At 42.6% G+C, this 27,903-nt stretch overlaps 1 protein-coding gene and 1 non-coding gene across 4 annotated transcripts in view; both read right to left on the bottom strand.

The window, feature by feature from the left end:
- plppr4a (phospholipid phosphatase related 4a) overlaps positions 1–26,448 on the bottom strand; it is a 34,343-nt gene extending 7,895 nt beyond the window's left edge. The window contains exons 1-6 of one of the 3 annotated variants that reach the window (XM_029725985.1): positions 25,806–26,448; positions 17,761–17,946; positions 11,689–11,818; positions 11,251–11,449; positions 8,335–8,392; positions 6,483–6,656 (exon numbers count right to left, since the gene is read on the bottom strand). In XM_029725985.1, coding sequence (XP_029581845.1) covers positions 6,483–6,656; positions 8,335–8,392; positions 11,251–11,449; positions 11,689–11,818; positions 17,761–17,946; positions 25,806–25,883 — 825 coding nt within the window. In that variant the 5' untranslated portion in view covers positions 25,884–26,448. Of the gene's footprint in view, positions 1–6,482; positions 6,657–8,334; positions 8,393–11,250; positions 11,450–11,688; positions 11,819–17,760; positions 17,947–25,801 lie in introns of all 3 variants that reach the window. The other 2 variants (XM_029725986.1, XM_029725987.1) reach the window with 2 other exon arrangements.
- LOC115170287 (U7 small nuclear RNA) lies at positions 10,008–10,061 on the bottom strand. The gene has a single exon (XR_003871032.1). It is a non-coding gene; the product is annotated as a U7 small nuclear RNA (small nuclear RNA).
- Positions 26,449–27,903: the final 1,455 nt, after the last annotated feature.

The raw sequence follows: 27,903 nt of genomic DNA, 5'->3' as shown, positions 1-27,903 counted from the left end.
GAAATGAGTAAAACAGTATGTAGACATTATTAAAGTGACCCGTGTTCCATGTCTATGTTGTGACGACCCTCCCACTCTGTCTGCCGTATTCTCTCTTGTTCTTGTTTCTTTATTAGGAGGCCGGTGGGCGGAGTTGGAAGGGTCGTCAGATGAAGGGGAAACACCTGGGCTCAGGTGTTTCCCAGGATAAATGGACCTCTTCCCCATTCATTGAGGAGACTCTCTCCACGCAGACACCTTGTTGATATTGGTTGGGGAGTTTTGTGGTTCTTTTGGTTATTTGCTTTGGCACCTTTCAACACTCTGCAATATTACATTCAAGTATGCAACACACTCACTTACATTACTGATTACTGATTACACATGCCATTGTTAACTTCTTAGTTGCTTTATTTAATAAATATATATTTTTGATACACCTTGTCTCCACGTTGTCTCCCTTTTGTTGCGAACCCTGAGCCGGTTCGTAACAAGTGGGAGCTCGTCCAGGATCTTGAACTTGTGTTTGGGAGAAAACGTGGAGGTATGTTAACTTGAGGTGCTTTGTTTGTTAGTTTGAGTTTGGTGCTCAGTACTGGTTGCCTTTGGTTGTTTTGTTTGTGTGCTGCGTTGGAGAGAGTACATTGGTTAGTTTTCAGGCCTCTGCCCAGCCTGGAAACACTTGTTGTACTCGCTGTTGGAACATTGGTCTGAGGTGAGTAGAATCAGCTGTGTACCTCGGTGGGAGATTTGGATAGGGTAGTGAAACTTACTACCTGGAGCTATAGTCTTTTTCCCCTGATAGGCTTAGCGACGTGTTTCATTTTGGAATATGTTGGGCATTGTTAATGTTTGTTATTTTTGTGTGGTGTCTGTGGACTGAGCAGTTGTCTCGGGAGCACATCCGTGGCTTGGTGGAATCTACCAGCGTGCTGGGGGGTTACTTCCTCGCCAGCGGGCTACAGTGCATAATTACCCACCGCAAATCTGCATGAAGACTAGGGTTGAGTTATTGTAGGTTTTGGGGAAGCTCCATATCTCATCTCTTTTCTGTGGTATCAGTGTGATTGGTTTTTCTCTTGTTGTGGTCTGGTGTGCTCAGAGGGGTTGAGTGAGATTTTTTTTTCTCCCGTTCCTCTCTCTCTCTGACTATGGCGTCTAATGTAGACGAGTTCATTCGCTTTCCATCAGAGGAACTGTTAGACTTATGTACTAAAGAACAGCTGTTGAAGGTTGCTGAACACTACAAAATTGAAATTAGTGATAAACGTCTAAAAAATTCCATTAGGTTAATAGTGAAGGCCAATCTGATGGAGAGTGGTATTCTTGACGTTACCACTGGGGCAGCCTCTGCTGAGGACTCGCCGTATCCCCGATATGTCACAATTACCGCTCCATCGGTTAGTCCTAGTAATCTTCTTTTTGAACAGCAGAAAGAGCTGCTTCTGTTACAGCAAGAGTACGATCGTATAAAATATGAAAAGGAATTGGCTGCTGATCAGTTAAAACATGAAAAGGACTTGGATGCTGATCAGTTAAAATATGAAAAGGAATTGGAATTTAAACAGGATATCGAGCGTGCTAAAATCAAGCTGCAACAAGAGCGACTAGAGTTGGTTAGGGAAGGAAAGCTCTCAGGAGAGAGTTTGCTCTGGGAAGGTGACGCAGATTTACTTAGGAATCGTTCCTCTGTTGGTCATGCCCCGGACACATTTGACATTGTTGGGAATTTACGGTTGTTGCCTCAGTTTAATGAAAGGGATCCTGAGACATTCTTTTTGTTGTTTGAGCGTGTTGCTAACGCTAGGAGTTGGCCTGATTCTGATCGCACTTTGATGTTGCAATGTGTGCTGACTGGTAAAGCTCAGGAAGCATATGCAGCTCTTAGTGTAGCCGACAGTGTCAGTTATGATAAGGTTAAAACGGCGGTGTTACAGATTTACGAATTGGTTCCTGAGGCTTACCGCCAACGATTTAGAACTTTAGAAAGGGATGATAAGCAGACTCATGTTGAGTTTGCGCGAAAATTATCTTCACAGTTTAATCGCTGGTGTTCCGCCTCTGCGGTTATGACTTTTCAAGGGCTGTGTGATCTGATTATGCTAGAGCAATTTAAGGACACAATCCCTGATTATATAGCGACGTATATTAACGAACGCAAAGTAAAGACTGTCGCTGAAGCTGCGGTTTTGGCAGACGAATATGTTTTGACTCACAAAAGTGTTTTTGTAGAACCCCGTACTTGGAGTGAGTGGGGGCGTTCGGAGAGATTTGAACCACGCTCACAGAGATACTCTGGTTCACGGGCAGAGTTTTATTCAACTAGGGTTGAGCCTGATTCCCGTGGTAAAACTGACTTTGGTCAAGAGTGTCACTACTGTCAAGGCTCAGGTCATTGGAAAAACGAATGTCCGGTTCTCAGGTCTAGGGGTAAAATCAGTACGTGTGCTAACGTTAAATCTAGGCCTACGGCGTTAGCTGCGTCTGTTCCACATCAGTTTACTCCTGAAACATTGTCTCAGGCCCAGGGCCATGTGAAAGTTCATATTGACCCAGGCTATTTACCTTTCGTTACGGAGGGTTTTGTGTCCATGTTAGGAAGTAAGAACCTAGTGCCAGTAAAGATCCTACGAGACACAGGTGCCTCGGAATCGTTTGTGTTGGAATCTGTGTTACCCTTCTCTGCTGAGTCTGATTCTGGGAATAGTGTTCTAATTAGGGGAATAGGTTTGAACAATCTGTCAGTTCCATTGCATAGACTAATGTTGGATTGTGGACTGGTGAAAGGTGAGGTTGTTGTGGGAGTGCGTCCTTCGTTGCCTATTGAGGGTATCGACGTTATCCTTGGGAATAACTTGGCTGGCGAGAGTGTGTGGCCTGTCGTGTTTCCATCTCTAGTGGTTTCCACTAAACCGTCACTTGTAGGGATTCCTGATGAGAGTGAGCAGAGGTTCCCAGCGGTGTTCTCTGCGGGTACAGTGACGCGGTCTATGAGCCATGGTGACATGGTCCCTGCTCCGGTAAATGTGAATACCACAAAGAAGTCTCTCACTGTTTTCCCTGTTATTCCGTTGTCTGTACTCATCTCCGATCTAAACAATGCGCCACGGATGGACCACACATTAGAAGAGTTGCGTGACCAAGTTGTGCCTGTGGAACAGTTGGGAGATGTCGCACATGGTTATTTTCCCCAAGAGGATGTTCTGATGAGAAAGTTGGTGTCTATAGGGGACGGTAAACCTGTTCGTTTGGCTGATAACGTTGCTTCCCTTGGTTCTGTTAATACTAGGTCTGTGCATGAGGAAAAAAATGTTCCTAGTCCCGATGATTGCATACTGCAGGGTAGATTAAAAAATTCTGAGACACTGGATATTTTGGATGGCCCTTTCACTCAGCTACCTGTTGATGGGCGGAAAGAGCTGGTTGTTCTGATTCGGAAAATTCCAGGTTTGTTTTCTGTGACACATACACGTACAAACTTGATAGAGCATGATATTGACACTGGAAATGCTGACCCCATTCGTCAGCGGTGCTATAGAGTCTCTGTAGAGAAACTGCGTTGTCTGGATGCTGAGGTCAGGTACATGCTGCAGAGTAAGATAGCAGAGCCTTCTTTCTCTAGTTGGGCTTCTCCCTGTATCTTGGTCAGTAAAACGGATGGAACGGACCACCGTAATGTAAACGGAGTTACTAAGCCGGATTAATTTCCTCTTCCTTAGATGGAGGATGGCGTTGATCAAGTCGGCGCAGCTAAGTTGTGAGCAAATTTGAACGGTTATTGTGCCATTGGCAGGGGCCACTGACGAGTAGGGCATATGACATTTTTGACTTTATTACATCCTCTAGTCTGTACTCGTATTCGTTATGAGTTTAGGACTATGAATCGTTGGGAAATGTTGTTTGCGTTGGTAGCTAATGTGGTCTCTTGTGTGCCCTGTTCCTGAGTGTTATGTGAGTGATCATTGTTGGGGGTTGTCATGTTCTAACTTTCCTGTCTGTTCCCTCCTGGTCTTGTGTTCTCCTTTCCTCTTAAATGTTGCTTCCCTTATATATAAAGGTTGCTGAGGACTGGGGAGAAGGAGGTTGGTTGGGGCAAGTGGAAGGTGAACATATAACCTCTTGTAAATTTGAGACGCAGAGGTCTGTGAAAATTTGGGGTTGAGAGCCCTGTTAGTTTCTTTCCAAAAAGTTTAACGGTTATCAGTTGAACTACTCGGGCATTGAAAAAGAAGCGCTAGCACTCATTTGGGCGCTAGAACACTTTGAAGTGTATGTTGGGTCAGGAGTAGTACCTATTGTGGTCTACAACGACCATAACCCTCTCACCTTTTTCAGGTCCATGATGTGTCCTAATCAGAGGATAATGAGATGGTGTTTATTTTTACAATCCTTCCATCTAGATGTGAGGCATATCCGGGGAACTGATAACGTGATTGCTGATGCGCTCTCTCGTGCGCCCTGTTCCTGAAAATTTATGTGACTGACCGTTGTTTGGTGTTGTCGTGTTCTGTCGTTCCTGTCTGTTTCCTCCTGGTCTCGTTTTCTTCTTTCCTCTTAAAAGTTGCTTCCTGTGTAAAGGTTGCTGAGGTCTAGGGAGGAGGAGGCTGGTTGTAACAGAGGGAACTGTGAACAAGTAACCCCTTTTCAATTTGGGAGGCAGAGGCTGGTGCGTTGTTCCGGGGTCCTTGTTGGTCCCCGGTTTTATGGGGGGGGGTGTGACGACCCTCCCACTCTGTCTGCCGTATTCTCTCTTGTTCTTGTTTCTTTATTAGGAGGCCGGTGGGCGGAGTTGGAAGGGTCGTCAGATGAAGGGGAAACACCTGGGCTCAGGTGTTTCCCAGGATAAATGGACCTCTTCCCCATTCATTGAGGAGACTCTCTCCACGCAGACACCTTGTTGATATTGGTTGGGGAGTTTTGTGGTTCTTTTGGTTATTTGCTTTGGCACCTTTCAACACTCTGCAATATTACATTCAAGTATGCAACACACTCACTTACATTACTGATTACTGATTACACATGCCATTGTTAACTTCTTAGTTGCTTTATTTAATAAATATATATTTTTGATACACCTTGTCTCCACGTTGTCTCCCTTTTGTTGCGAACCCTGAGCCGGTTCGTAACAATGTACATAGGTCAGCAGTCTCTAAGATGCATGGTAGAGTGACCGGGTGGTAGTCGGCTAGTGACAGTGACTAAGTTCAGGTCAGTACTGGGTGGAAGCTGGCTAGTGATGATTTAACAATCTGATGGCCTTGAGATATAAGCTGTTTTTCAGTCTCTCGGTCCCAACATTGATGCACCTGTACTGACCTCGCCTTCTGGATGATAGCGGGGTGAACAGGCTGGGCATCGGGTGGTTGATGTCCTTGATGATCTTTTTTTGCCTTCCTGTGACATCGGGTGCTGTAGATGTCCTGGAGGGCAGGTAGTGTGCCCCCGGTGATGCGTTGGGAAGACCATACCACCCTCTGGAGAGCCCAGCGGTTGCAGGCTGTGCAGCTGCCATACCAGGCGGTGATTCAGCCCGAGAGGATGTTCTCAATGGTGCATCTGTAGAGGTTTGTGAGGGTCTTAGGGGCGAAGCCGAATTTCTTCAGCCTCCTGAGGTTGAAGAGCCGCTGTTGTGCCTTCTTCACCACGCTGTCTTTGTGGGTGGAGCATTTCCGATTGTCAGTGAAGTGTACACAGAAGAACTTGAAGCTTTTCACCTACTGCACTGTGGCCCCGTGGATGTAGATAGGGGCGTGCTCCCTCTGCTGTGTCCTGAAGTCCACGATCAGCTCCTTCGTTTGAATGGTTTCAATAATATTCATTTTTAGATTAGTTCTCTCCAATCCTGGTCCTAGTGACATATCGGTTTGCAGGCTTTTGTTCTATCCCAGTACTAACACACCTAATTCAATTAATCAATTTGACCTGTTATTTCATTAACTAGATGTATCAGCTAGGTATGTTACAACATGGACTAAAACAAAAACCTGCACCTCCTGTCGGTCTCCAGGACCAGGACTGAAGAGCCTAGGGATGTGTCCAAAATGGCACCATATCCCCTATATAGTGCACTTCTTTTGACCAGAAAACATAGTGCCTTTATAGGGGATACCGTGTAACTGGCAGAGCAGCCTACATCTACAATAGTAGAGTGTATCACCAGATAGTGTCCATAGATCAAGACCTAGAAGATCAGTGATCTAATAGAGATATACTAGATTTACTTGAGATGCTGTACCTTAATTTGACCCAGTTTCTCACAAAAGGAAAATAATCCTGTAGATTATAAATGGATTATAATTAATGGACATTTTCTGGGGGGTTCATAAAATATTTGTTAGGACTAATCAAGTCTAAGATTTTTAAGGGAAAATTTGCCTTTTTAAACCTCAAATGGACTACAAATTTGGATTTCCTGCTGTTCAGGTAAATTCCTGCAACAACAGCATGATCAAATTAAGATACGGCATCTGTAGCTCTACTAGAGATCTACTAGAGCATCTCACCAGGTAGACGGCGATCCCTCCTCCGATGAGGAAGCCACAGTAGACGTCAATGGCGTGGTTCTTGAACTGAATGATGCGGGTCAGCCCACAGATGATGCCACCCATGATGAAGGAGAAGACCAACAGGGGCTTCAGCAGCTTGGCGGATTCTGTCAACGTCGCGTTGAAGTACATCTGGAGAAGAGAGGAGCGATACACTCCGGCATCCATATCAGGAAGTCACCAACTAACTAACTAAAGACTTCCTAGTATGGATTCCGTACAGTTAATAATTCAGCTGTCTTCTATACAGTTATCTATAGACACTGTATATACAGTTTAATTAAGGATTCTACTCTGAACAAATTGTTCTGGTCTGTAGAGAGGCCTGGAATCAATATACTATAAACAAAGGACTTTTAACTTCAAACGGAGGTAGCCCCTTGTTCGAAACTTGATTTGCATTACGATTGCAGTCCAATTCAATCATTACAAGGATGACTCATGTTTTGGAGAACATTTTACTGCAGTGGCCTGAATCAGCGTCACATGGAGTGTTTCTTGGTAGTCTTAAACCAATCTACTTTGGAAAAAAAGTATAGACCTCACACACATGGTTATGGGCTTGTACCATGTCAGATATAGAGTTGAAATGTATTCCATTTTGAGTTTGCATCCCAATGTTACACTTTATATACACCATATATATATATAAAATGTATGTAGACACCCCTTCAAATGAGTGGATTCGGCTATTTCAGCCACACCCATTGGTGACAAGCGAGCACACAGCCATGCAATCTCCATAGACAAACTTTGGCAGTAAAATGGTCTTACTGAAGAGCTCAGTGACTTTTAACGTGGCACCGTCATAGGATGCCACCTTTCCAGCAAGTCAGTTTCTCAAATTTCTGCCCCGCTAGAGCTGCCCCTGTTAACTCTAAATGCTGTTATTGTGAAGTGGAAACGTCTAGGAGCAACATCGGCTCAGCTGGAGAGCACTACCTGCCTCAATGCATAGTGCCAACTGTAAAGTTTGGTGGAGGAGGAACAATGGTCTTGGGCTGTTTTTCATTGATCGGGCTAGGCCCCTTAATTCAAGCGAAGAGAAATCTTAACGCTACAGCATACAATTACATTCTAGACAATTCTGTGCTCCCAACTTTGTTGCAACAGTTTGGGGAAGGTCCTTTGCTGTTTCAGCATGACAATGCGCAAAGAGAGGTCCATATAGAAATGGTTGGTTGAGATTAGTGTGGAAGAACTTGACTGGCCTCTCCAGAGTCCTGAGCTCAACCCCATCGAACACCTTCGGGATGAATTGGAACGCCGACTGCGAGCCAGGTCTAATCGGCTAACATCAGTGCCCGACCTCACTAATGCTCTTGTGGCTGAATGGAAGGAAGTCCCCGCAGCAATGTTCCAACATCTAGAGGAAAGCTTTCATAGAAGTGTGGAGGCTGTTATAGCAGCAAAGAGGGGACCAACTCCATATTAATGCCCATGATTTTGGAATGAGACGAGCAGGTGTCCACATACTTTTGGTCATGTAGTGTACATCACAGAATAATTAAATATAACAAAACCATTTCACATAAACACCAGATTTCCTGCGTTTTCTTATTTTTAAAATATTGATTAATTATGAAATTATGATTTTTTTTTATGACATTCCACCCATGAGGCCTCTAGAGGGTGATTTTGTCATTTGACTGCAGGAAATATAGTAATAATCATCGTAGAGCAGCATCCAGTGCACTTGGATGAGAATCAGTTATACCAGATTGCTGTGAGGCAGTAGACAGAGGAGATGTGTGTGTGTGTGTGTGTGTGTGTGTTTGTGTGCGTGTGTGTTTGTAGCTGGATTACTTACAGAGATATAGACAGCAGCGAAGGCGGCCAGAGTAGCATGCTGCGAGGGAAAGGACTTCCTAGAACGACAGGGGAGGGAGACAGACATTTTAATCTTCTGCTTGAGAGATAGTGAGACAGACTCTAAAAGGAAATCCACCGTAAAGGGTACAACCCATGATCGCATTGCCACAGCAGTGAGTTGGTTTTATTTGCCCCTCAAATCACTGACCATATTATAAGCAGTTTGAGCACATAAGCATAGCAGGCCTTTGTTATAAACCAAGCCTGAGCTAGCTTGCCAACAAGGAATAAAGTCAACAAATAGCCCTTTATTTACTTTAATAATAAAATTACGGCCAATCTGATTTCAGGGCTGTGCTGTAGCCACCATTTCTCTGTGGTCCAGACCCACTTGTCTTCTAGAGTTTTCCAAACCCTACATCATTTGTACAATACAAAAACAGCACCCTTAAAGGACTTAAAAGTGAGTTTTGGCTGACAACTGAGGGACTTTCTAATATCGATGCCATAGTTAGGGCAAATGTTAACAGGCCAACTTCGCATCATGAGAGGCTGGACAGAACAGAAGACACAGTATACATTCTGCATATTGATGAGTAACAGGAAGTGACAGCCGTGGTAAGATCTGAAAATGATAGCTGTGAAACTCTCGGCTGCCTGGGCTGTGTGTGGGTGCAAGCAGGTCTGCCACAACATTCCCTGTTTCGTAAGTGCACGGGGGATGAACTGAGTGGGTTGAAGAAACGCCATCTTCAGTTTTCCTCGCTCTCTTCTCATTGCGGTACCAGCAGACCGTAGCTAGGACTGCTACATTGTTCAGTGAGTCAGACACAGTATTCATTAGGTTAATCCAGTGACTTGGTAGAGAGTGGAGACATTAAGTGCCTTTAACAAACTAATGTCTCTGAGACTGGTAGTGAGTCACTCCTGAGGTAGAGGCTTCTATGGGTGTTTTTCTGCAAGCTAGCGCTGTTATTAACATTACAGTGTTATTAACATTACGCTGTTATTAACATTACACTGTTATTAACATTACACTGTTATTAACATTACGCTGTTATTAACATTACACTGTTAGTAACATTACGCTGTTATTAACATTACACTGTTATTAACATTACACTGTTATTAACATTACACTGTTATTAACATTACGCTGTTATTAACATTACACTGTTATTAACATTACACTGTTATTAACATTACGCTGTTATTAACATTACACTGTTATTAACATTACACTGTTATTAACATTACACTGTTATTAACATTACTAATGAGCATTTTGTAACATCCCACTGGGCAAAAACTGGTTGAATCAACGTTGTTTCCACGTCATCCCACATACTTTAGTATTCACTTTAGTTTTTTTTGCAGACTGAAGTCTACAATATTTACTGTAGTATTACAGTTTACTATAGTATAAATACTGTAGTTAAAGAAATTGTAGTGTATACTACAAAATAAATTACTGTAGTGTTTTTGCACACTGTAGTATACTGTAATATTTACTCTAGTATTTTGCGGACTGTAGTATACTGTAGTATTTATTGTTGTGTTTTTGCGGACTGTAGTTCAGTATACTGTGCTATTTACTTTAGTGTTTTTGTGGACATTACTGTAGTATTTACTAAAGTGTTTTTGTTTTATTATCTTTGGCATAGAAGTGGGGGGGGCTTTCTCCTTGAGGAAACCTACTGAAGAAATACTAAAAGAGCAAATCTTCCATAAGCAGTAGGTCTGAATAGATAGTTCATAGCTTCTGCTCCTTTCTATAACCTACAGGGAACACAATATATTGTCTATACTTGGCATGCAGGTTTCTCATCTACGGATGGCACAAATTGGGATATCGGGGAGTGGAATGAACAGGGTATATGCAAATTAAATACTGCAGTATTTACTATAGTCTTTTAGTGTTTTTGCGGACTGGAGTGTTTTTGCAGATATTTAATTTTGAGGATAATACTGTAGTGTTTAGTATAGTATAATACAACATTCTATAATAAGTACTACACATAATCAAGGGATACTACAGTGTGTAGTAAAGTATCCTACAGTATACTACAGTTTCTGTATACTACTACAATATTTTTTACTTTCTCGAGGGCACTGTATACTGTTTCAAACTTTACTACATTACAGAGGTATGCTAATGACCATCTGTGGTAACCCACTAGAGATGACCTCGCAGGCCACTTAGAAAGCACAGTTTCAGAGCCTGTGTTCACAAGCTCCAAGGTTAGGTTTGCCCTAGGATCAGACCTAGGATCAGCTTCCCCTCCACTAGTCCTAATCGTAACCATTAGTGGGGAAAATGCTAAACTGTCTAGGGCAGGGGTGGGCAAATGTTTTGGCTGAAGAGGCCACATCAGGATTTCAAAATTTAGCGGAGGGCCGCACAGATTTTTATTTGGGCTGATTTGTTCATCAAAAGCAATTTGCGTGCCAGAAAAAGGGCAGTTATTTTAAAATATACAGGTCCATTATAATTTCAACATACTTTCTGTCAAGTTTTAGACATTCAAGTGTGGCCTGGAGTGTTTTTTTAATAATACCTCCCCCCTTCAAATAAAAATAGTCATACTTCCCGCGGGCCGTATTTTGCCCACCCCTGGTCTAGGTGCAACTTCACCCTACACATGTTTCCACAGACACAGTGGAGATTATTCATAAATGCTTACTGCCATGGTCAACCATCTAGTTTCTCCTGCAGGTGATGGTGCATGCGTCATTCAAATCTCTATGCATATTTTAAATACATGTTCAGAACATTCTGGTTTACTGGGCCCGTATCCATAAACTGTCTCAGGGTAGGAATTCTGGTCTAGGATCAGATTTTCCCTGTCCATGTAATCTTATTTATTATTACTTATTTATTAACGCAAAAATGATCCTAGATCAGCACTCTGACCTGCCAGAGTTGATGACGGCTGGGTCTGCTCCATCAGAACAGATGTCCTCTATGATGAAGGAGCTGTCGTCACAGGTCATGTTGAGCGTGGTGTAGTTGGGTTTACACACTGTCAGGAAGTAGGGGGCGTGGTAACCCGTCGACAGCTGGATGATGTCAGTGATGAGAGCCGTGATGCATAAGCCAAATACATGGACCCCTGGTAGAGAGAGATGGGAGGAAGAGGGGAGAGGGAGAGACAACCCGCAAAGGTGGGGACAGAAAGCGGGAGAGCAAGGGAGATATTACTCAGCTAATCACCAAAAGACAAGACAAAACACTATACAAAACATGTGGCTGTTCACTACACAGCTAGGTCCCACAGAGTGTATGTTTTGTGAAGTGAGATAGACCATATGTTTTTCAAAATGTCATGATTGAGAAAATACCAAAACTTACCAACAAACCGAACAGCTCGCCGTATATACGAGTTGAAATTGCAGCCGGCTGCGTTGATATTGGCCTCTGTTTTGACCCCACTCTTTTTCCTGGACAGACAGCAATACAGGATACCTTCGCCTATCATTATCTACGGAGAGATTTGACAGAAAGGACAGACAGAGTGAGGGTTTAATTTCTGCATGTTGAATAATTTGACCTAATAATTTATTAATAGGAGTGCAATTCCATTCCTGAATTGGCTGGAATTTAAATGGCAATGACACTAACTGACAGATAAGTTATTCATAATCTCAGTTATGAGTTGCCTGTGGATAGCAGCAGCTGTTAGGGAAGGAGAGACAGCTAAAGTCAATGCAGGGCTGCTCCACCACCTAAACCTTCTGCTTGTGAATCAGCTAAAACAACTACAGTACGCGCCTATGAGGTAACTACACTGACAGCCTGACAATGAGGTAACTACACTGACAGCCTGACAATGAGGTAACTACACTGACAGCCTGACAATGAGGTAACTACACTGACAGCCTGACAATGAGGTAACTACACTGACAGCCTGACAATGAGGTAACTACACTGACAGCCTGACAATGAGGTAACTACACTGACAGCTTGACAATGAGGTAACTACACTGACAGCCTGACAATGAGGTAACTACACTGACAGCCTGACAATGAGGTAACTACACTGACAGCTTGACAATGAGGTAACTACACTGACAGCCTGACAATGAGGTAACTACATTGACAGCCTGACAATGAGGTAACTACACTGACAGCCTGACAATGAGGTAACTACACTGACAGCTTGACAATGAGGTAACTACACTGACAGCCTGACAATGAGGTAACTACACTGACAGCCTGACAATGAGGTAACTACACTGACAGCTTGACAATGAGGTAACTACACTGACAGCCTGACAATGAGGTAACTACATTGACAGCCTGACAATGAGGTAACTACACTGACAGCCTGACATTGAGGCAGCTACGCTAACTGTCTGCCTGTGGGGCAGCAACACTAACTGTCTGCCTGTGGGGCTGCTACACTAACTGTCTGCCTGACATTGAGGCAGCTACGCTAACTGTCTGCCTGTGGGGCAGCTACGCTAACTGTGTGCCTGTGGGGCAGCTACGCTAACTGTCTGCCTGTGGGGCAGCTACGCTAACTGTCTGCCTGTGGGGCAGCTACATTAACTGTCTGCCTGTGACACCTGACGCTATGCTGAGGTAGAGATCTGTTACAACTGGACGACAGCTGGGACAAACCTTAGACAGCTAGCACGTACCATCTCAGCTGCTGGGGAGAAACAACTGACCTGTGTGGAAACACTAAACATCTGGGTCGAACCATCTAACCAGCGTGTGAGATTTCACATGGCACATACCGTGAGGGAAAAAAGTATTTGATCCCCTGCTGATTTTGTACATTTGCCCACTTACAAAGAAATGATCAGTCTATAATTTTAATGGTAGGTTTATTTGAACAGTGAGAGACAGAATAACAACAAAAAAATCCAGAAAAACGCATGTCAAAAATGTTTTCAATTGATTTGCATTTTAATGAGGGAATAAGTATTTGACCCCTCTGCAAAACATGACTTAGTACTTGGTGGCAAAACCCTTGTTGGCAATCACAGAGGTCAGACGTTTCTTGTAGTTGGCCACCAGGTTTGCACACATCTCAGGAGGGATTTTGTCCCACTCCTCTTTGCAGATCTTCTCCAAGTCATTAAGGTTTCGAGGCTGACGTTTGGCAACTCGAACCTTCAGCTCCCTCCACAGATTTTCTATGGGATTAAGGTCTGGAGACTGGCTAGGCCACTCCAGGACCTTAATGTGCTTCTTCTTGAGCCACTCCTTTGTTGCCTTGGCCGTGTGTTTTGGGTCATTGTCATGCTGGAATACCCATCCACGACCCATTTTCAATGCCCTGGCTGAGGGAAGGAGGTTCTCACCCAAGATTTGACGGTACATGGCCCCGTCCATCGTCCCTTTGATGCGGTGAAGTTGTCCTGTCCCCTTAGCAGGAAAACACCCCCAAAGCATAATGTTTCCACCTCCATGTTTGACGGTGGGAATTGTGTTCTTGGGGTCATAGGCAGCATTCCTCCTCCTCCAAACACAGCGAGTTGAGTTGATGCCAAAGAGCTCCATTTTGGTCTCATCTGACCACAACACTTTCACCCAGTTGTCCTCTGAATCATTCAGATGTTCATTGGCAAACTTCAGACGGGCATGTATATGTGCTTTCTTGAGCAGGGGGACCTTGCGGGCGCTGCAGGATTTCAGTCCTTCACGGCGTAGTGTGTTACCAATTGTTTTCTTGGTGACTATGGTCCCAGCTGCCTTGAGATCATTGACAAGATCCTCCCGTGTAGTTCTGGGCTGATTCCTCACCATTCTCATGATCATTGCAACTCCACGAGGTGAGATCTTGCGTGGAGCCCCAGGCCGAGGGAGATTGACAGTTCTTTTGTGTTTCTTCCATTTGCGAATAATCGCACCAACTGTTGTCACCTTCTCACCAAGCTGCTTGGCAACAGGTGTCTTTTATACAGGTAACAAGCTGAGATTAGGAGCACTCCCTTTAAGAGTGTGCTCCTAATCTCAGCTCGTTACCTGTATAAAAAACACCTGGGAGCCAGAAATCTTTCTGATTGAGAGGGGGTCAAATACTTATTTCCCTCATTAAAATGCAAATCAATTTATACAATTTTTGACATGCGTTTTTCTGGATTTTATTCGTGGTTATTCTGTCTCTCACTGTTCAAATAAACCTACCATTAAAATTATAGACTGATCATTTCTTTGTCAGTGGGCAAATGTACAAAATCAGCAGGGGATCAAATACTCTTTTACCTCACTGTAGGCACGCCCTCTCTGAACAACTTAGTATTCATTGTCAAATTTTGTTACTGTTCTTTAACAGCCTATGTTTTAAAAAATGTTTTCTAGGATCAATTACTACTATATAGCTTATACTGTACAGATTAATGTGTGCGTTCGGCACAGTAGGAGGCGCATGACATTTAATAGGGCATTGCCTGCATTTACTTTAATGATGAGAGGATCAGTGAGTGGGAACAAATTAAGCAGGCAGTATATATAGTCAAGGCAATCATATCTCCTGCTGCAGTGTAGTGATGTTATATAGATGATACTGCATTTCTTAAAGAAGAGACCCAATATGAAGTTAATGACTCAAGGAGAGCAATAGGAGTTGCATTAACCATCATTGAACATGTTGCTAGAGGCAAAGCCATTATACTGAAAGGTTTTCTGTATGGCTTTGTATTTTTGGCTGTCTGTAGTTTTTGTGTGTAATACTAAAGATGACCTAGTGACCTATTTCTTCTCAACAAAAGGAATTAGATTACAAGTCGCAGCTAAATATCTGAACCGTATCCAAGTTGTCTGCGAAGCCAGTGTCATAGTGTGATAACGTCGTCATAGCTAAAGTCAAAGAAAGCAACATAGAGAAACCAAGTGCAATCTGTGTTTCTACCAAACATCAAAACCAAATCATTCAAGCATAAACAAAAACAAGAAAACCCTTCACTAGGAAGCTGTTTTACAAGTCATAAAATCTGTCTGTCTGTCTTTCCCTCTGTCTGTCGGTGTTGATGTTCTGACAGTGGCCCTAGGTGGGCGGCAGTCCAATCGAAGCTGACAGCGCCAGCCAAACTGTACGGGCCTGAAAGACAAGGCATGACACTGCAAGAAGCACCACCCCGCAGGTTGCCTAGGTGATAACAGTCGAAGGAGAGAAAGAGAATGTGTCGCCGAGCGAGACGCTGTCAGAGGAATTTTTGCTGAGGAGCATTGAGAGAGAGCAGCAGCAGAGTAACGCTAAGAACTGTACAAATATAACATGTCCAATTAATGGATAATTGTATGAATATAACACGTCAAATTAATGGAGAATTGTTTAAATATAACACATCAAATTAATGGAGAATTGTATGAATATAACATGTCAAATTAATGGAGATTTGGGGTGATCATCAACCAGCAAAATCAGGACATTATATTTTAGGCCAACACTTTTCATAAAAGTCCATGGGAACCTGTCTCGCAGACACCTGTTTTCTCACATTACTAGTGTAATGAATACAGAAGACACCATAGACAGAACAACATAGAGATGTTATCTTTATAGAAGATACTATTACAAAACCATGACCTTTAGCAAAATGATGACACTTGACCCCTACACCCAAGAGCAGAACACTTCTGGAAGAGTGAGATATTAAATATTAAAACAATGAAAACCTATTCATAACTAGACCCTAAAAGCGGAACCACTCTACAGGAAAAAACTCTAGGGAGCATACACTTCCCTCAGAAGTGATCCCATAGCGTATGAGTGAATTCATCTGCGTGAGTAAACACATCTGAGCATACCATTGGGAGAAAACCCTTCTGATAAATCCAGGAAAATGAGAATGCAAAGTTATTAAATGTGATACTTTTTTGGAATGAACCCCAGACATTGTAAGCAAACCCTTTGGATTCTCCCTGGACCCTTAGGAGTGAACTCTCATTCAGCATGAATAAACCATAAGATGTGAGCACTGATATGTGGATGAACCCTTTGGAAGGAACACACATGAGTATGAGGGCATGCTGGCCGTGAGTAACCCTTAGAAGTGAAATATGAAGAGTGAATTTTGCTGGTACACTAAATATAGAACCCTTAGAGGGGGACTATTCACACTCACAGAGAGTAAACCAGGACTGAGTGAGTTTGCCAGCAAACAGGCCCTAAAGCTTTAGACGTGATCCCTTGGTAGTGCAATTAGGGTCCCTTGAGAGTAAGAGCACACTGCTGTTATGAATTAAAGACATTGACACTATTCTCAGCATGCTCTGGTGAATGGAGAGGGTGAACTCTGATCCGGAGAGTAAAACTGATCCTAATCTATTTGATCTATATGCATTACCTTATAAATAGTGGAATCATGATGCTTGTCTTGGGTCATGTTCATTAGGCATCAACGGAATACATTTTACTTAAACCAGGAGTCACTACCTGGATTTGTCCAACAAGATATGCTAATTTTTGTTTCTGGGATGGAAATAGCTATTTCCACCATGCTGATCCATTGGAGTGTGCTAGATAACTAAAGCTTATTTTATTAAACTCCATTGTTGCATGCGCTGCATTATGCATTAAATATGTGCTTTTCACTGTCTATGAAGATATAGCATTGAACCTCATAATCTGTATGCATCTTTTGTTTTTCTTCATGGGTTCGTGCAGGTGACTGTGCATCATGACCTCCCCAGACAAATTGGTAGAATGGTTAGAATATGTGTTGGAGGATGAAGTGGGAGACAGTGCTAAACTTCTTGGGAGGAGGCTCAGCCAGTGCTATAGCAGCTGGTCACATGCAGGAACACATGCAATGAGTTATTGCTTTTATGCTTCTTGTTTTATGAAGAATGTATGCATTTTCTACATGTGAGTTAATGTTCTTAAATCTTGTAATTTTCTTTTAAATTGAGAGAATTCTCAAAATAGGGGATTATGGTAGAAATTACAAGATTATGTTATAATGCTGTTATTGCATCAAATGGTTGTTTTATGCAAACGAATAAGGGGTTGTAAGATTGCTCATCTGTATGTGTTTTACTGAGGATGAGCCTCTAGAAGATTTACGATGTCTTTGGGTGATACTGCATTCCAGCATGAGCATGAGTTAATGTTTCTGTTCTATAAGGTACCAGGGAGAGATGACTCCAGGGCCAAACCCTGGTCTCTACACAATGAGATACTGTCCTCTGTGAATTATAAGTATCTTTCATACAAATCTTAACCTTGTGACCCATTCCATACATATGTTGTTTGTCATGAACATCCAGGAGGATGGATTTTGCTATAAAATTCTGTGGCTCAAATCCGCCCGTTGAGTTCTCAGTGATCACCTCCAGGGGTGTTTACCGACCAGCGCCATTACTGCACTAATTAAATAATAAAGTTTGATTGTTTTGAAGAAATCTAAATGTCTCTCCTTTTGATTACAATAATTCCACCACAGGAATGAGGTTTGTGGTTACACTGACCGTGGCTGCAGGTCCAGCGAAGGCCAGACTGAAGAGAATGAGGAAGGGGATGGCCTCCTGCGCGGGCTCGATGTAGGGCATGCTCAGACTTCGGTCATTGCAGCTGTAACCCGACCGCACCGGTTTGAACACATCTGTCAGCTCCAGAAAATACAGACTGACCACAGAGGAGGCCAGGATGGGAAGCTGGAGGAAGAGGAAGAGAGAGAGAGAGAAGAGGGGGAAAGAGAACAAGAGAGACAGATGGAGCAAAAGAGAGAGAGTAAAAGAGAGAGAGGGGGATTATAGAGGGGTAGTGGTAGGGAAGACAGAGAGATGAGGATGAGGGGATAGATAGAGGAAGACAGAAAAATAAAGATAGGGAGAGAGATATATATATAAAGCAGAGGGTGATAGAGAGATATTTGAGACAGAAAGAGAGTGAGAGATGAGAGACAAAGAGGGGGAAAGGTTAGAAGCTGTCTTAAGAACATATGGCAAGCAGCAGACCGAAAACAGACTAACATTAGAGCGCTGTCAGACAAGCCATCCAGAAGACAACCCACTATTCTTCAAAATGACATCCTTCCTGAGTAATCCTCATAGTTCCTGAGTGATCCTCATCCTTCCTGAGTGATCCTCATCCACCCTGAGTAATCCTAATACTTCCTGAGTGATCCTCATCCTCCCTGAGTGATCCTCATCCTTCCTGAGTGATCCTCATCCACCCTGAGTGATCATAATCCTTCCTGAGTGATCCTCATCCTCCCTGAGTAATCCTCATCCTTCCTGAGTAATCCTCATCCTTCCTGAGTAATCTTCATCCTTCCTGAGTAATCTTCATCCTTCCTGAGTAATCTTCATCCTCCCTGAGTGATCCTTATCTTGACCTGAGTAATCCTAATCCTTCCAGAATGATACTCATCCTTCCTGAGTAATCCTCATCCTTCCTGAGTAATCCTCATCCTTCCTGAGTAGTCCTCATCCTTCCTGAGTAATTCTCATCCTTCCTGAGTGATCCTCATCCTTCCTGAGTAATCCTCATCCTTCCTGAGTAGTCCTCATCCTTCCTGAGTAATTCTCATCCTTCCTGAGTAATCCTCATCCTTCCTGAGTAATCCTCATACTTCCTGAGTGCTGAGGACTTTTAAACTATAATTCTCTTTCCAGACAGGGCCACAAAGGATCAGAATGTGCTTCCATTCAGTGACTTAATAACTTGAACTACAATTTAATTTGGCAAACTAAAAAACATAAAGGATACAATAGGAATAAGTGGTTCTATATTATACACAATTGTAGTAAGAGTGATTGGACCCCAATTATATTTGTAATGGCTAACATAACAGAATGGAAGTCTATATAAAAGCTTTACCCCTGCACCTGTTGACGACCAACTGAGTTACTTTATGTTTGTACTCTTATCTTTTATTATTTTCTTATTGTTGTTGTATTGTCGAGAAGGAACCTGCAAGTAAGCATTTCATTGGAAGGTGTATACCATATGTATCCCGTACATACGACTAATGAAACTTGAAACTGTTACCCAACTACAAAAACACTGTGTATCGCAGAACATGACCTGAACATAGAGAACATACAATGAGTGGCTTATGAAAGCACAGTGGTTACACAGGGTGGATTTTCTATTCATTCTCCATTTATAGTTCTCTCTACCTCAGCAAAGCAATTATCTGAGTGCTCTGCGAGAACTGAATTTCTACAGCAATCACACAGGCAGTTTCCATATGCCTCTTACCAATGGAGATTACAAATGATTTCAACAGCAACAGAACGGGATAGCATACGATCTGTTGAGGATCAGTATGGGCAAGCGATCAAAAAGGATGGAAATGTAACGTTTGAAGGGAAATGTTATCTTATACAGCTGACCAAAGGCATCTTCAGGAGCTACATTTACAGATCTTACATGAGTGAGATCAATATTCTCTGTTGGGGACGGGGGTTAGAGTAGGGGGAACTCTTTAAAGTAAATGTACACAAATGGGACTTTCTCGCACCAGGAGTTTCTCGCACCAGGTCACAAGGTAAGGAAAATCTCCTGGCCCTACACAACTCCTCCCTCTTCCCTCCTGAGGCTTTCTCCATCATGCACTGAATGATGGAGACTAAGGGCTCAATTCAATCAGACCCGCTTTAGCCGATATCCACATGTCGGAGGTGGAACTGCGTTAGAGCTGTCAAATCCACAAGGGGCTCCCGGCATTATACCTAAAGCAGACATTGCCATTAGCTGCATGGAGTCATATTAAGATAAATCCCATGCAGCCTTGTTTACAATTTCGAAACACTAGAATTTGAGATGTATTCTACACTTCCATTAGGCTGATAGAAATCCTAATTATTTAGTTGGATGATTTGAGCTTCGTTATTAGGGCTCCCGAGTGGCGTACTGGTCTAAGGCACGGCATCTCAGTGCAAGAGGCGTCACTACAGTCCCTGGTTTGAATCCAGGCTGTATCACATCCCGCCGTGATTGGGAGTCCCATAGGGCAGCGCACAATTGGCCCAGCGTCGTCCGGGTTTGGCCGGGGTAGGTCGTCATTGTAAATAAGAATTTGTTCTTAACTGACTTGCCTAGTTAAATAAAGGTAATATATATATATTTCTATATAGCCTAAACTTTCTCATTCTGAACTTGTAACGCGAATGGGACGGGTGTAGGTTCGTGACAAGCAGCTGCTCCCCGATTTAACAGCTCCAACGCAGTTATACCTCTGACACCGCCAAAACATCAGCTATGCAGGTGTCGGCTATCGCCAGTTAACGTTTGATCTGATTGAATCACTAGTTCTAAATTAGACTAATTCAGGTCATTTAAGACTCCAACCAGAAGGAATTTAGAGCCAACCCAGTATGGGTCAATGGATTATTTCTTCATGCAATTTCAACCTGTTAATATACCAGCGCTATAAACGATAAGGTCTTGCTTAAAATTATACTGGCATTAACAAAATAATGAAGAGGATCATCATGATTGATATGATACTACAATAACTGGTTCAACTAACCACCACAACAGCTGACAATGCTACTATGTACTGCTACTATACTACTACTGATACTAATAATGCTACTACTATACAACTGCTGCTACTACTACTACTATACTACTGCTACTACTATACTATTACTACTACTACTACTATTACTGCCACCACTATACTACTACTACTACTACTACTACTACTACTACTACTACTACTACTACTACTACTACTAAAACAACCAAAACCAGAATTTTTAAGTACTATTTATGAGCAAAAGAATAAACGGACATAAACAATGGCATCAAAATAATGCCTAGCAAACTATTGGTATAAACCTAATCACAAACAAACACCTTAGGAGCTGTGCTACATGGATGCTGCCTGGTTGCCCACCATACTGATAGCACTTTGCAACCTTGTGCTCGTTTAATAAGAGCTTATCATGCAAGTCTGTTCCTGCATCTGTTTGATTACTGACATCCAGGTTATGTGTAGGCTTTCTGCTTGTTGTGATGACACCAGTTAATTAACTATATAATTGAGCTCCATGAAGCAAATAACTGAATGATGATCTGCATGACCATCTTGCCTGTCACTAAGCAGTTGTAAAGGAACATCCATCTAAATAGGCTGAAGGTAAGGAGGAACAGTAGGTTGTCCCCCACCAAAGGGAAAATTACAAAAATGCAATTCCAGTAAATCTGGAAGGCTCTGTTTGAGCAACCATTGTTTTTAGCCACTTCTGCTGTAGTTATGTAGCAAAAGTCGAATACCAACCATAACCATAGAAGCATAGCAAACACAGTCGACATATTCAGCTAAAGCCTCCAGTATTTATGCTGCAGTAGTTTATGTGTCGGGGGGCTAGGGTCAGTCTGTTACATCTGGAGTATTCTCTTGTCTTATCCGGTGTCCTGTGTGAATTTAAATATGCTCTCTCTAATTCTCTCTTTCTCTCTTTCTCTCGGAGGACCTGAGCCCTAGGACCATGCCTCGGGACTACCTAGCATGATGACTCCTTGCTGTCCCCAGTCCACCTGGCCATGCTGCTGCTCCAGTATCAACTGTTCTGCCTGCGGCTACGGAACCCTGACCTGTTCACCGGACGTACTTGTTGCACCCTCGACAACTACTATGATTATTATTATTTGACCATGCTGGTCATTTATGAACATTTTAACATCTTGACCATGTTCTGTTATAATCTCCACCCGGCACAGCCAGAAGAGGACTGGCCACCCCTCATAGCCTGGTTCCTCTCTATGTTTCTTCCTAGGTTTTTGGCCTTTCTAGGGAGTTTTGGGTTTCTGTACAGCACTTTGAGATTTCAGCTGATATACGAAGGGCTATATAAATAAATTTGATTTGATTTGATTTAAAGAGGGTAGAGGAAGAAGTAGAGGATGGAGCAGGGCTGCTTGGTGCTAGACATCGTGCACCACTGTGTGGTCTCTCCATTTTCATTACTCGTATCTTGTTTTCCTCTCACTCACATTTGTGTTGTTATCGAGCAGCACTGACCTTGCTGATAGCTGCTTTATTGATGAACAGTTCGACTTACGATGACTGATATCTTGTTGTCTTACCTAGCTACAGTTGAAGTGGGAAGTTTACATACACTTAGGTTGGAGTCATTTATACTCGTTTTTCAACCACTCCACAACTTCCTTGTTAACAAACTATCGTTTTGGCAAGTCGGTTAGGACATCTACTTTGTGCATGACATAAGTCATTTTTCCAACAATTGTTTAGACAGATTATTTCCCTTATAATTAACTGTATCACAATGCCAGTGGGTCAGAAGTTTACATACACTAAGTTGACTGTGCCTTTAAACAGCTTGGAAAATTCCAGAAAATGATGTCATGGCTTTAGAAGCTTCTGATAGGCTAATTGACATCATTTGAGTTAATTGGAGGTGTACCTGTGGATATATTTCAAGGCCTACCTTCAAACTCAGTGCCTCTTTGCTTGACATTATAGGTAAATCAAAAGAAATCAGCCAAGACCTCAGAAAAATTATTGTAGACCTCCACAAGTCTGGTTCATCCTTGGTAGCAATTTCCAAATGCCTGAAGGTACCATGTTCATCTGTACAAACAATAGTACGCAAGTATAAACACCGTGGGACCACACAGCCGTCATACTGCTCTGGAAAGGAGACGCGTTCTGTCTCCTAGAGATGAACATACTTTGGTGCGAAAAGTGCAAATCAATCCCAGAACAACAGCAAAGGACCTTGTGAAGATTCTGGAGGAAACAAGTACAAAAGTATCTATATCCACAGTAAAACGAGTCCTATATCAACATAACCTGAAAGGCCGCTCAGCAAGGAAGAAGCCATTGCTCCAAAACCGCCATAAAAAAAGCCAGACTACGGTTTGCAACTGCACATGGGGACAAAGATCGTACTTTTTGGAGAAATGTCCTCTGATCTGATGAAACAAAAATAGAACTGTTTGTCCATAATGACCATCGTTATGTTTGGAGGAAAAGGGGGAGGCTTGTGTAACCAATGTGAAATGGCTAGCTAGTTAGCGGGGTGCGTACTAATAGCATTTCAATCTGTGACGACACTCGCTCTAAGACCTTGAAGTAGTTGTTCCCCTTGCTCTGCAAGGGCCACGGCTATTGTGGAGCAATGGGTAACGATGCTTCGTGGGTGTCAGTTGTTGATGTGTGCAGAGGGTCCCTGATTCGAGCCCAGGTAGGGGCGAGGAAAGAGACAGAAGCTAAAACTGTTACATTGATGCTGTTGACCCGGATCACTGGTTGCTGTGGAAAAGGAGGAGGTCAAAAGGGGGGTGAGTGTAACCAATGTGAAATGGCTAGCTAGTTAGCGGGGTGCGCGCTAATAGCATTTCAATCGGTGACGTCACATGCTCTGAGGCCTTGAAGTAGTTGTTCCCCTTGCTCTGCAAGGGCCACGGCTTTTGTGGAGCGATTGGTAACGATGCTTCGTGGGTGCCAGCTGTTGATGTGTGCGGAGGGTCCCTGGTTCGAGCCCAGGTAGGGGCGAGGAGAGGGACAGAAGCTATACTGTTACACTTGCAAGCCGAAGAACACCTTCCCAACCGTGAAGCACAGGGGTGGCAGCATCATGTTGTGAGGGTGCTTTGCTGCAAGAGGGACTGGTGCACTTCACAAAATAGATGGCATCATGAGGCAGGAAAATTATGTAGATATATTGAAGCAACATCTCAAGACATCAGTCAGGAAGTTAAAGCTTGATCGCAAATGGGTCTTCCAAATGGACAATGTACCCAAGCATACTTCCAAAGTTGTGGCAAATGGCTTAAGGACAACAAAGTCAAGGTATTGGAGTGGCCATCACAAAGCCCTGACCTCAATCCTATAGAAAATGTGTGAGCAGAACTGAAAAAGCGTGTGTGAACAAGGAGGCCTACAAACCTGACTCCATTACACCAGCTCTATCAGGAGGAATGAGCCAAAATTCACCCAACTTATTGTGGGAAGCTTGTGGAAGGCTACCTGAAACATTTGACCCAAGTTAAACAATTTAAAGGCAATGCTACCAAATACTAATTTAGTGTACGTAAACCTCTTGACACACTGGGAATGTGATGAAAGAAATAAAAGCTGAAATAAATCATTCTCTCTACTATTATTCTGACATTTCACATTCTTAAAATAAAGTGGTGATCCTAACTGACCTAAGACAGGGAATTTTTACTAGGATCAAATGTCAGGAATTGTGAAAAACTGTGTTTAAATGTATTTGGCTAAGGCGCATGTAAACTTCTGACTTCAACTGTACCTTAAGATGAATGCACAAACTGTAAGTCTCTCTGGATAAGAGCGTCTGCTAAATGACTAACAATGTAAATGTAAAACCAAAACAGTCAGCGTTAACAGACAAAGAAGAGAGAACCTCTGCTTGTCAATGACATATGTTTGCATTGCAACCCTCCTTACCTGCACTATAGAAGCCCCCTGATAATGCTTGCCCTACTTAATATGGGCATTGTGCCCCTCTCCCATGTGTACATCCAAGAACCAAGCCATATAGCCTTCAATGGATGCATTTACACAGGCAGCCCAATTCAGATCTTTTTCAGAGCTGATTGGTCAAAAGATCAATTTGTGTAAAAAATATCAGAATCGGGCTGCCTGTGTAAGTGCAGCCTATGTAGGGGAAAACATATGAAACCCACCCGATGTTCTTTCAGGTAATCATCTATGGTTAATCTTCAATTGATCTATAATCAATGGTAAAACCTACATATTTGTTGGAGCGTCATCAAACTCATAATAATCCATTGAAGCCACGCAGCAGTCTTCAGTACTATGGAGAGCTCCCAGATTCAGCAGATGACATTATGGTCTTTGTCAGTTAGGCCTCTAGTCACAAAAAATGCTAATGCATTAATCAATCCATTGGCTGTGTAGGCTTATGTCATTTTACATAACCGTCACATGCTGCATAAACTAGCATGGCATATCAATATTCATGATTTGCAGTTTCATTATAATCACTGTGTGGGAGAAAACTAACAGGGCTAAATATTTTTCCTTCCTGTTTTTTCTTGAACGCACCCTTGGGAGTCATTTTTGCATAATCCAACTAGTTTTTGACGAACATTCTCTAAATTAGGTGGGTGTTGAGTTATATGATCAATAAAATAGAGATTAAACAAGAGAGATGTGACTATACTGGTCACAAGATTAAAATGATTTATTCTCTATCATGTTCGCCACTTTACATCATCGCTACTGTATGAATCTGTGATATAACACAAATGACAGAATGACATGAAGAGAGCTCGTTAACCTTGAATAAGTAGCTTTATGGCAACCTCATCATTAATCCTAGCTTTGATCGTGACTGCCATACCAATGCACGGTGCCGTGACTGAAAATTACACACATTTTGCGCGGCTACCTGTAGGCAATGTGGTGCATACAATAAGATACAGCTGCATTTTGTTGCATTTCCGCTGTCAGTGACCGCATATTCATTCAAAACCATAGATATCCTATTAAATTATATTATTATTATAGTATTCTAATTCCTAATTGTATTAACTCACCTACCTCAACGAAATAGAAACATGGCAGCAAGGTAACACTGTCTTTGGTCACCTTCACTTTTAATCTCTCTTTTGCAGACATGATGAACCTCCTGTCTCTCCTTTGAGAGGCCGGAGATAGAGAGTTGTATTTAATTCCGCCCGTAATTTTGGCAATATAAGAGATTACGCTTCTGTAGCTGGTGGTTTCAGCTCCATCGCCAAGTGTCGCGCTTGTGTTGAAGGGACCGCTCCACTGCAGCCAGTCACTCGCGCAAAAAATCACTGTATCGAAACCAGCCACAAAACCAAATGATAAAATTCAAAACATTGTGCGTAATTAGGTATCTAGAGGGGAGAAACATGTTCCAAATATTGCATTACATTCCTTGTGAGTATTTAGTATTTGCAGGTGACAACAACGATGTGGAACGAATCGAGAAGGAAAATGCTAAAAAGATCGATACAAGTGACGTCAGAACAAGTGTACTAAAAACCTATTTTTCGCACGGGTGGCGCGCATTAGAGTACGCGCATACACGAATGAATACTGGGTGCATGACAAGTGTTTGTATATGCTACTACACATATAACTATTGTAGAGTCGAGCCGCTAGTGTTGCACCACTAATTGTTCATTTTCATGTCAACACAAAATCCATTTTGCCTTTGTAGTCTAGGGGTCTAGATCAGAGAGCTGCAGGCAGAGGAACAGACACACACACACACACACACACACACACACACACACACACACACACACACACACACACACACACACACACACACACATACCCACCTCCAACTTCATTGCTGTACAACACAAACACATCCTCCACTTCCCTCTGGTTTTCCTCTTTTTACAGAATGCTTCCTCTTTTTACAGAATGCTTCCTCTTTTTACAGAATGCTTCCTCTTTTTACAGAATGCTTCCTCTTTTTACAGAATGCTTTCCAATCCAGTTTTGCCCGTTTTCTCTTGCTTTCTGTGTTATTCCACACATGTCTTTAAGTGTGAGAATCCTGCCATCTTCCACTTTTTCTTATGACAACCTAGTGAATACTGAGACAGTTTGTTGAAATGTGCCACCCCATCTGGGATTGAAACTCTCAGCTCAACCACAGTGTCTGTTAACTCCTTCATGTGGCCAGTGAGTTCACTTCATGTTCTTATGTGGTGGTGGCAGTTGCATCATCATGGTATTGTGACTGTCATTTCAGCTTTATTCATTATCTGGAAGGCATTTGGGAATTTCAGAGCACACCATCAGTTGCCATCTCCTTCCAATAAACACTGGGCAGTCAGTTTATTTATAACCCACAGTAGCTTCATGCAGACAGAAATGGAAACCCCACACGCATTCATCTCCAGTTTACTCTCTCTTGAATTACTTCAGATATGAGATAAAAAGCGCTTGGGGATTAAGCATAGCTGTAGTGTAGGCTGCAGAAAAGTTTGTTGAGATGTGTTTCACCTCAGGTGTCCAGAAGTCAAAGCAGATAACTGCTGCCATCTAATGGTAGAGCTTTAATATTACAATAGAAGGGAAGACAGCGTCCCAATTGTTATGAAAAGCTTCCTTTCCTCTCTACCTTAGTACTGTACCTACCCTTGATGACCAATTATCTTCAAGGACCTGATAAACAATGAGTTCTTCTGAGACATGTGAGCTGACCAGAAAAACTGTCCTTGTGATAGAGTACAACTACTGCATAACACAGAGTTTTTCCTGGTCAAGTAACATGGTCAGGAAGCATCCAGGGGCTCTAACTGAAAGTATTATTGAAAAGATTAATTCCAGACATTTCAACTGTCAGTGATTAGCTAGGAAATAGTGCTATTATATAGTACTGGAATAGTGCCAATGGTGTGCTATAAAACATGTAAGGTCCTTAAAACCCACAAACTCATAGCTCAGAATAAACACAGCAGGCAAGCAGGCAGGAAGGCAGGCAGGCAGGAAGGCAGGCAGGCAGGAAGGCAGGAAGGTAGGCAGGCAGGCAGGCGCACGTCTCTTCAACTCCCTCTTTTAAATGGTGTCCAAATGGGTGCTAATGGTAGGTTTCTCCATGAACAAAAATGACCAAGCACTGCATTAGGGTCATTCTATAAATAGAGGGGCC

The sequence above is a fragment of the Salmo trutta genome, chromosome 31 (genome assembly GCF_901001165.1).
Source record: "Salmo trutta chromosome 31, fSalTru1.1, whole genome shotgun sequence".
NCBI lineage: Eukaryota > Metazoa > Chordata > Actinopteri > Salmoniformes > Salmonidae > Salmo > Salmo trutta.
The sequence above is the reverse complement of the archived record's forward strand: the minus strand, read 5'-3'. Positions and strand labels throughout refer to the sequence as shown.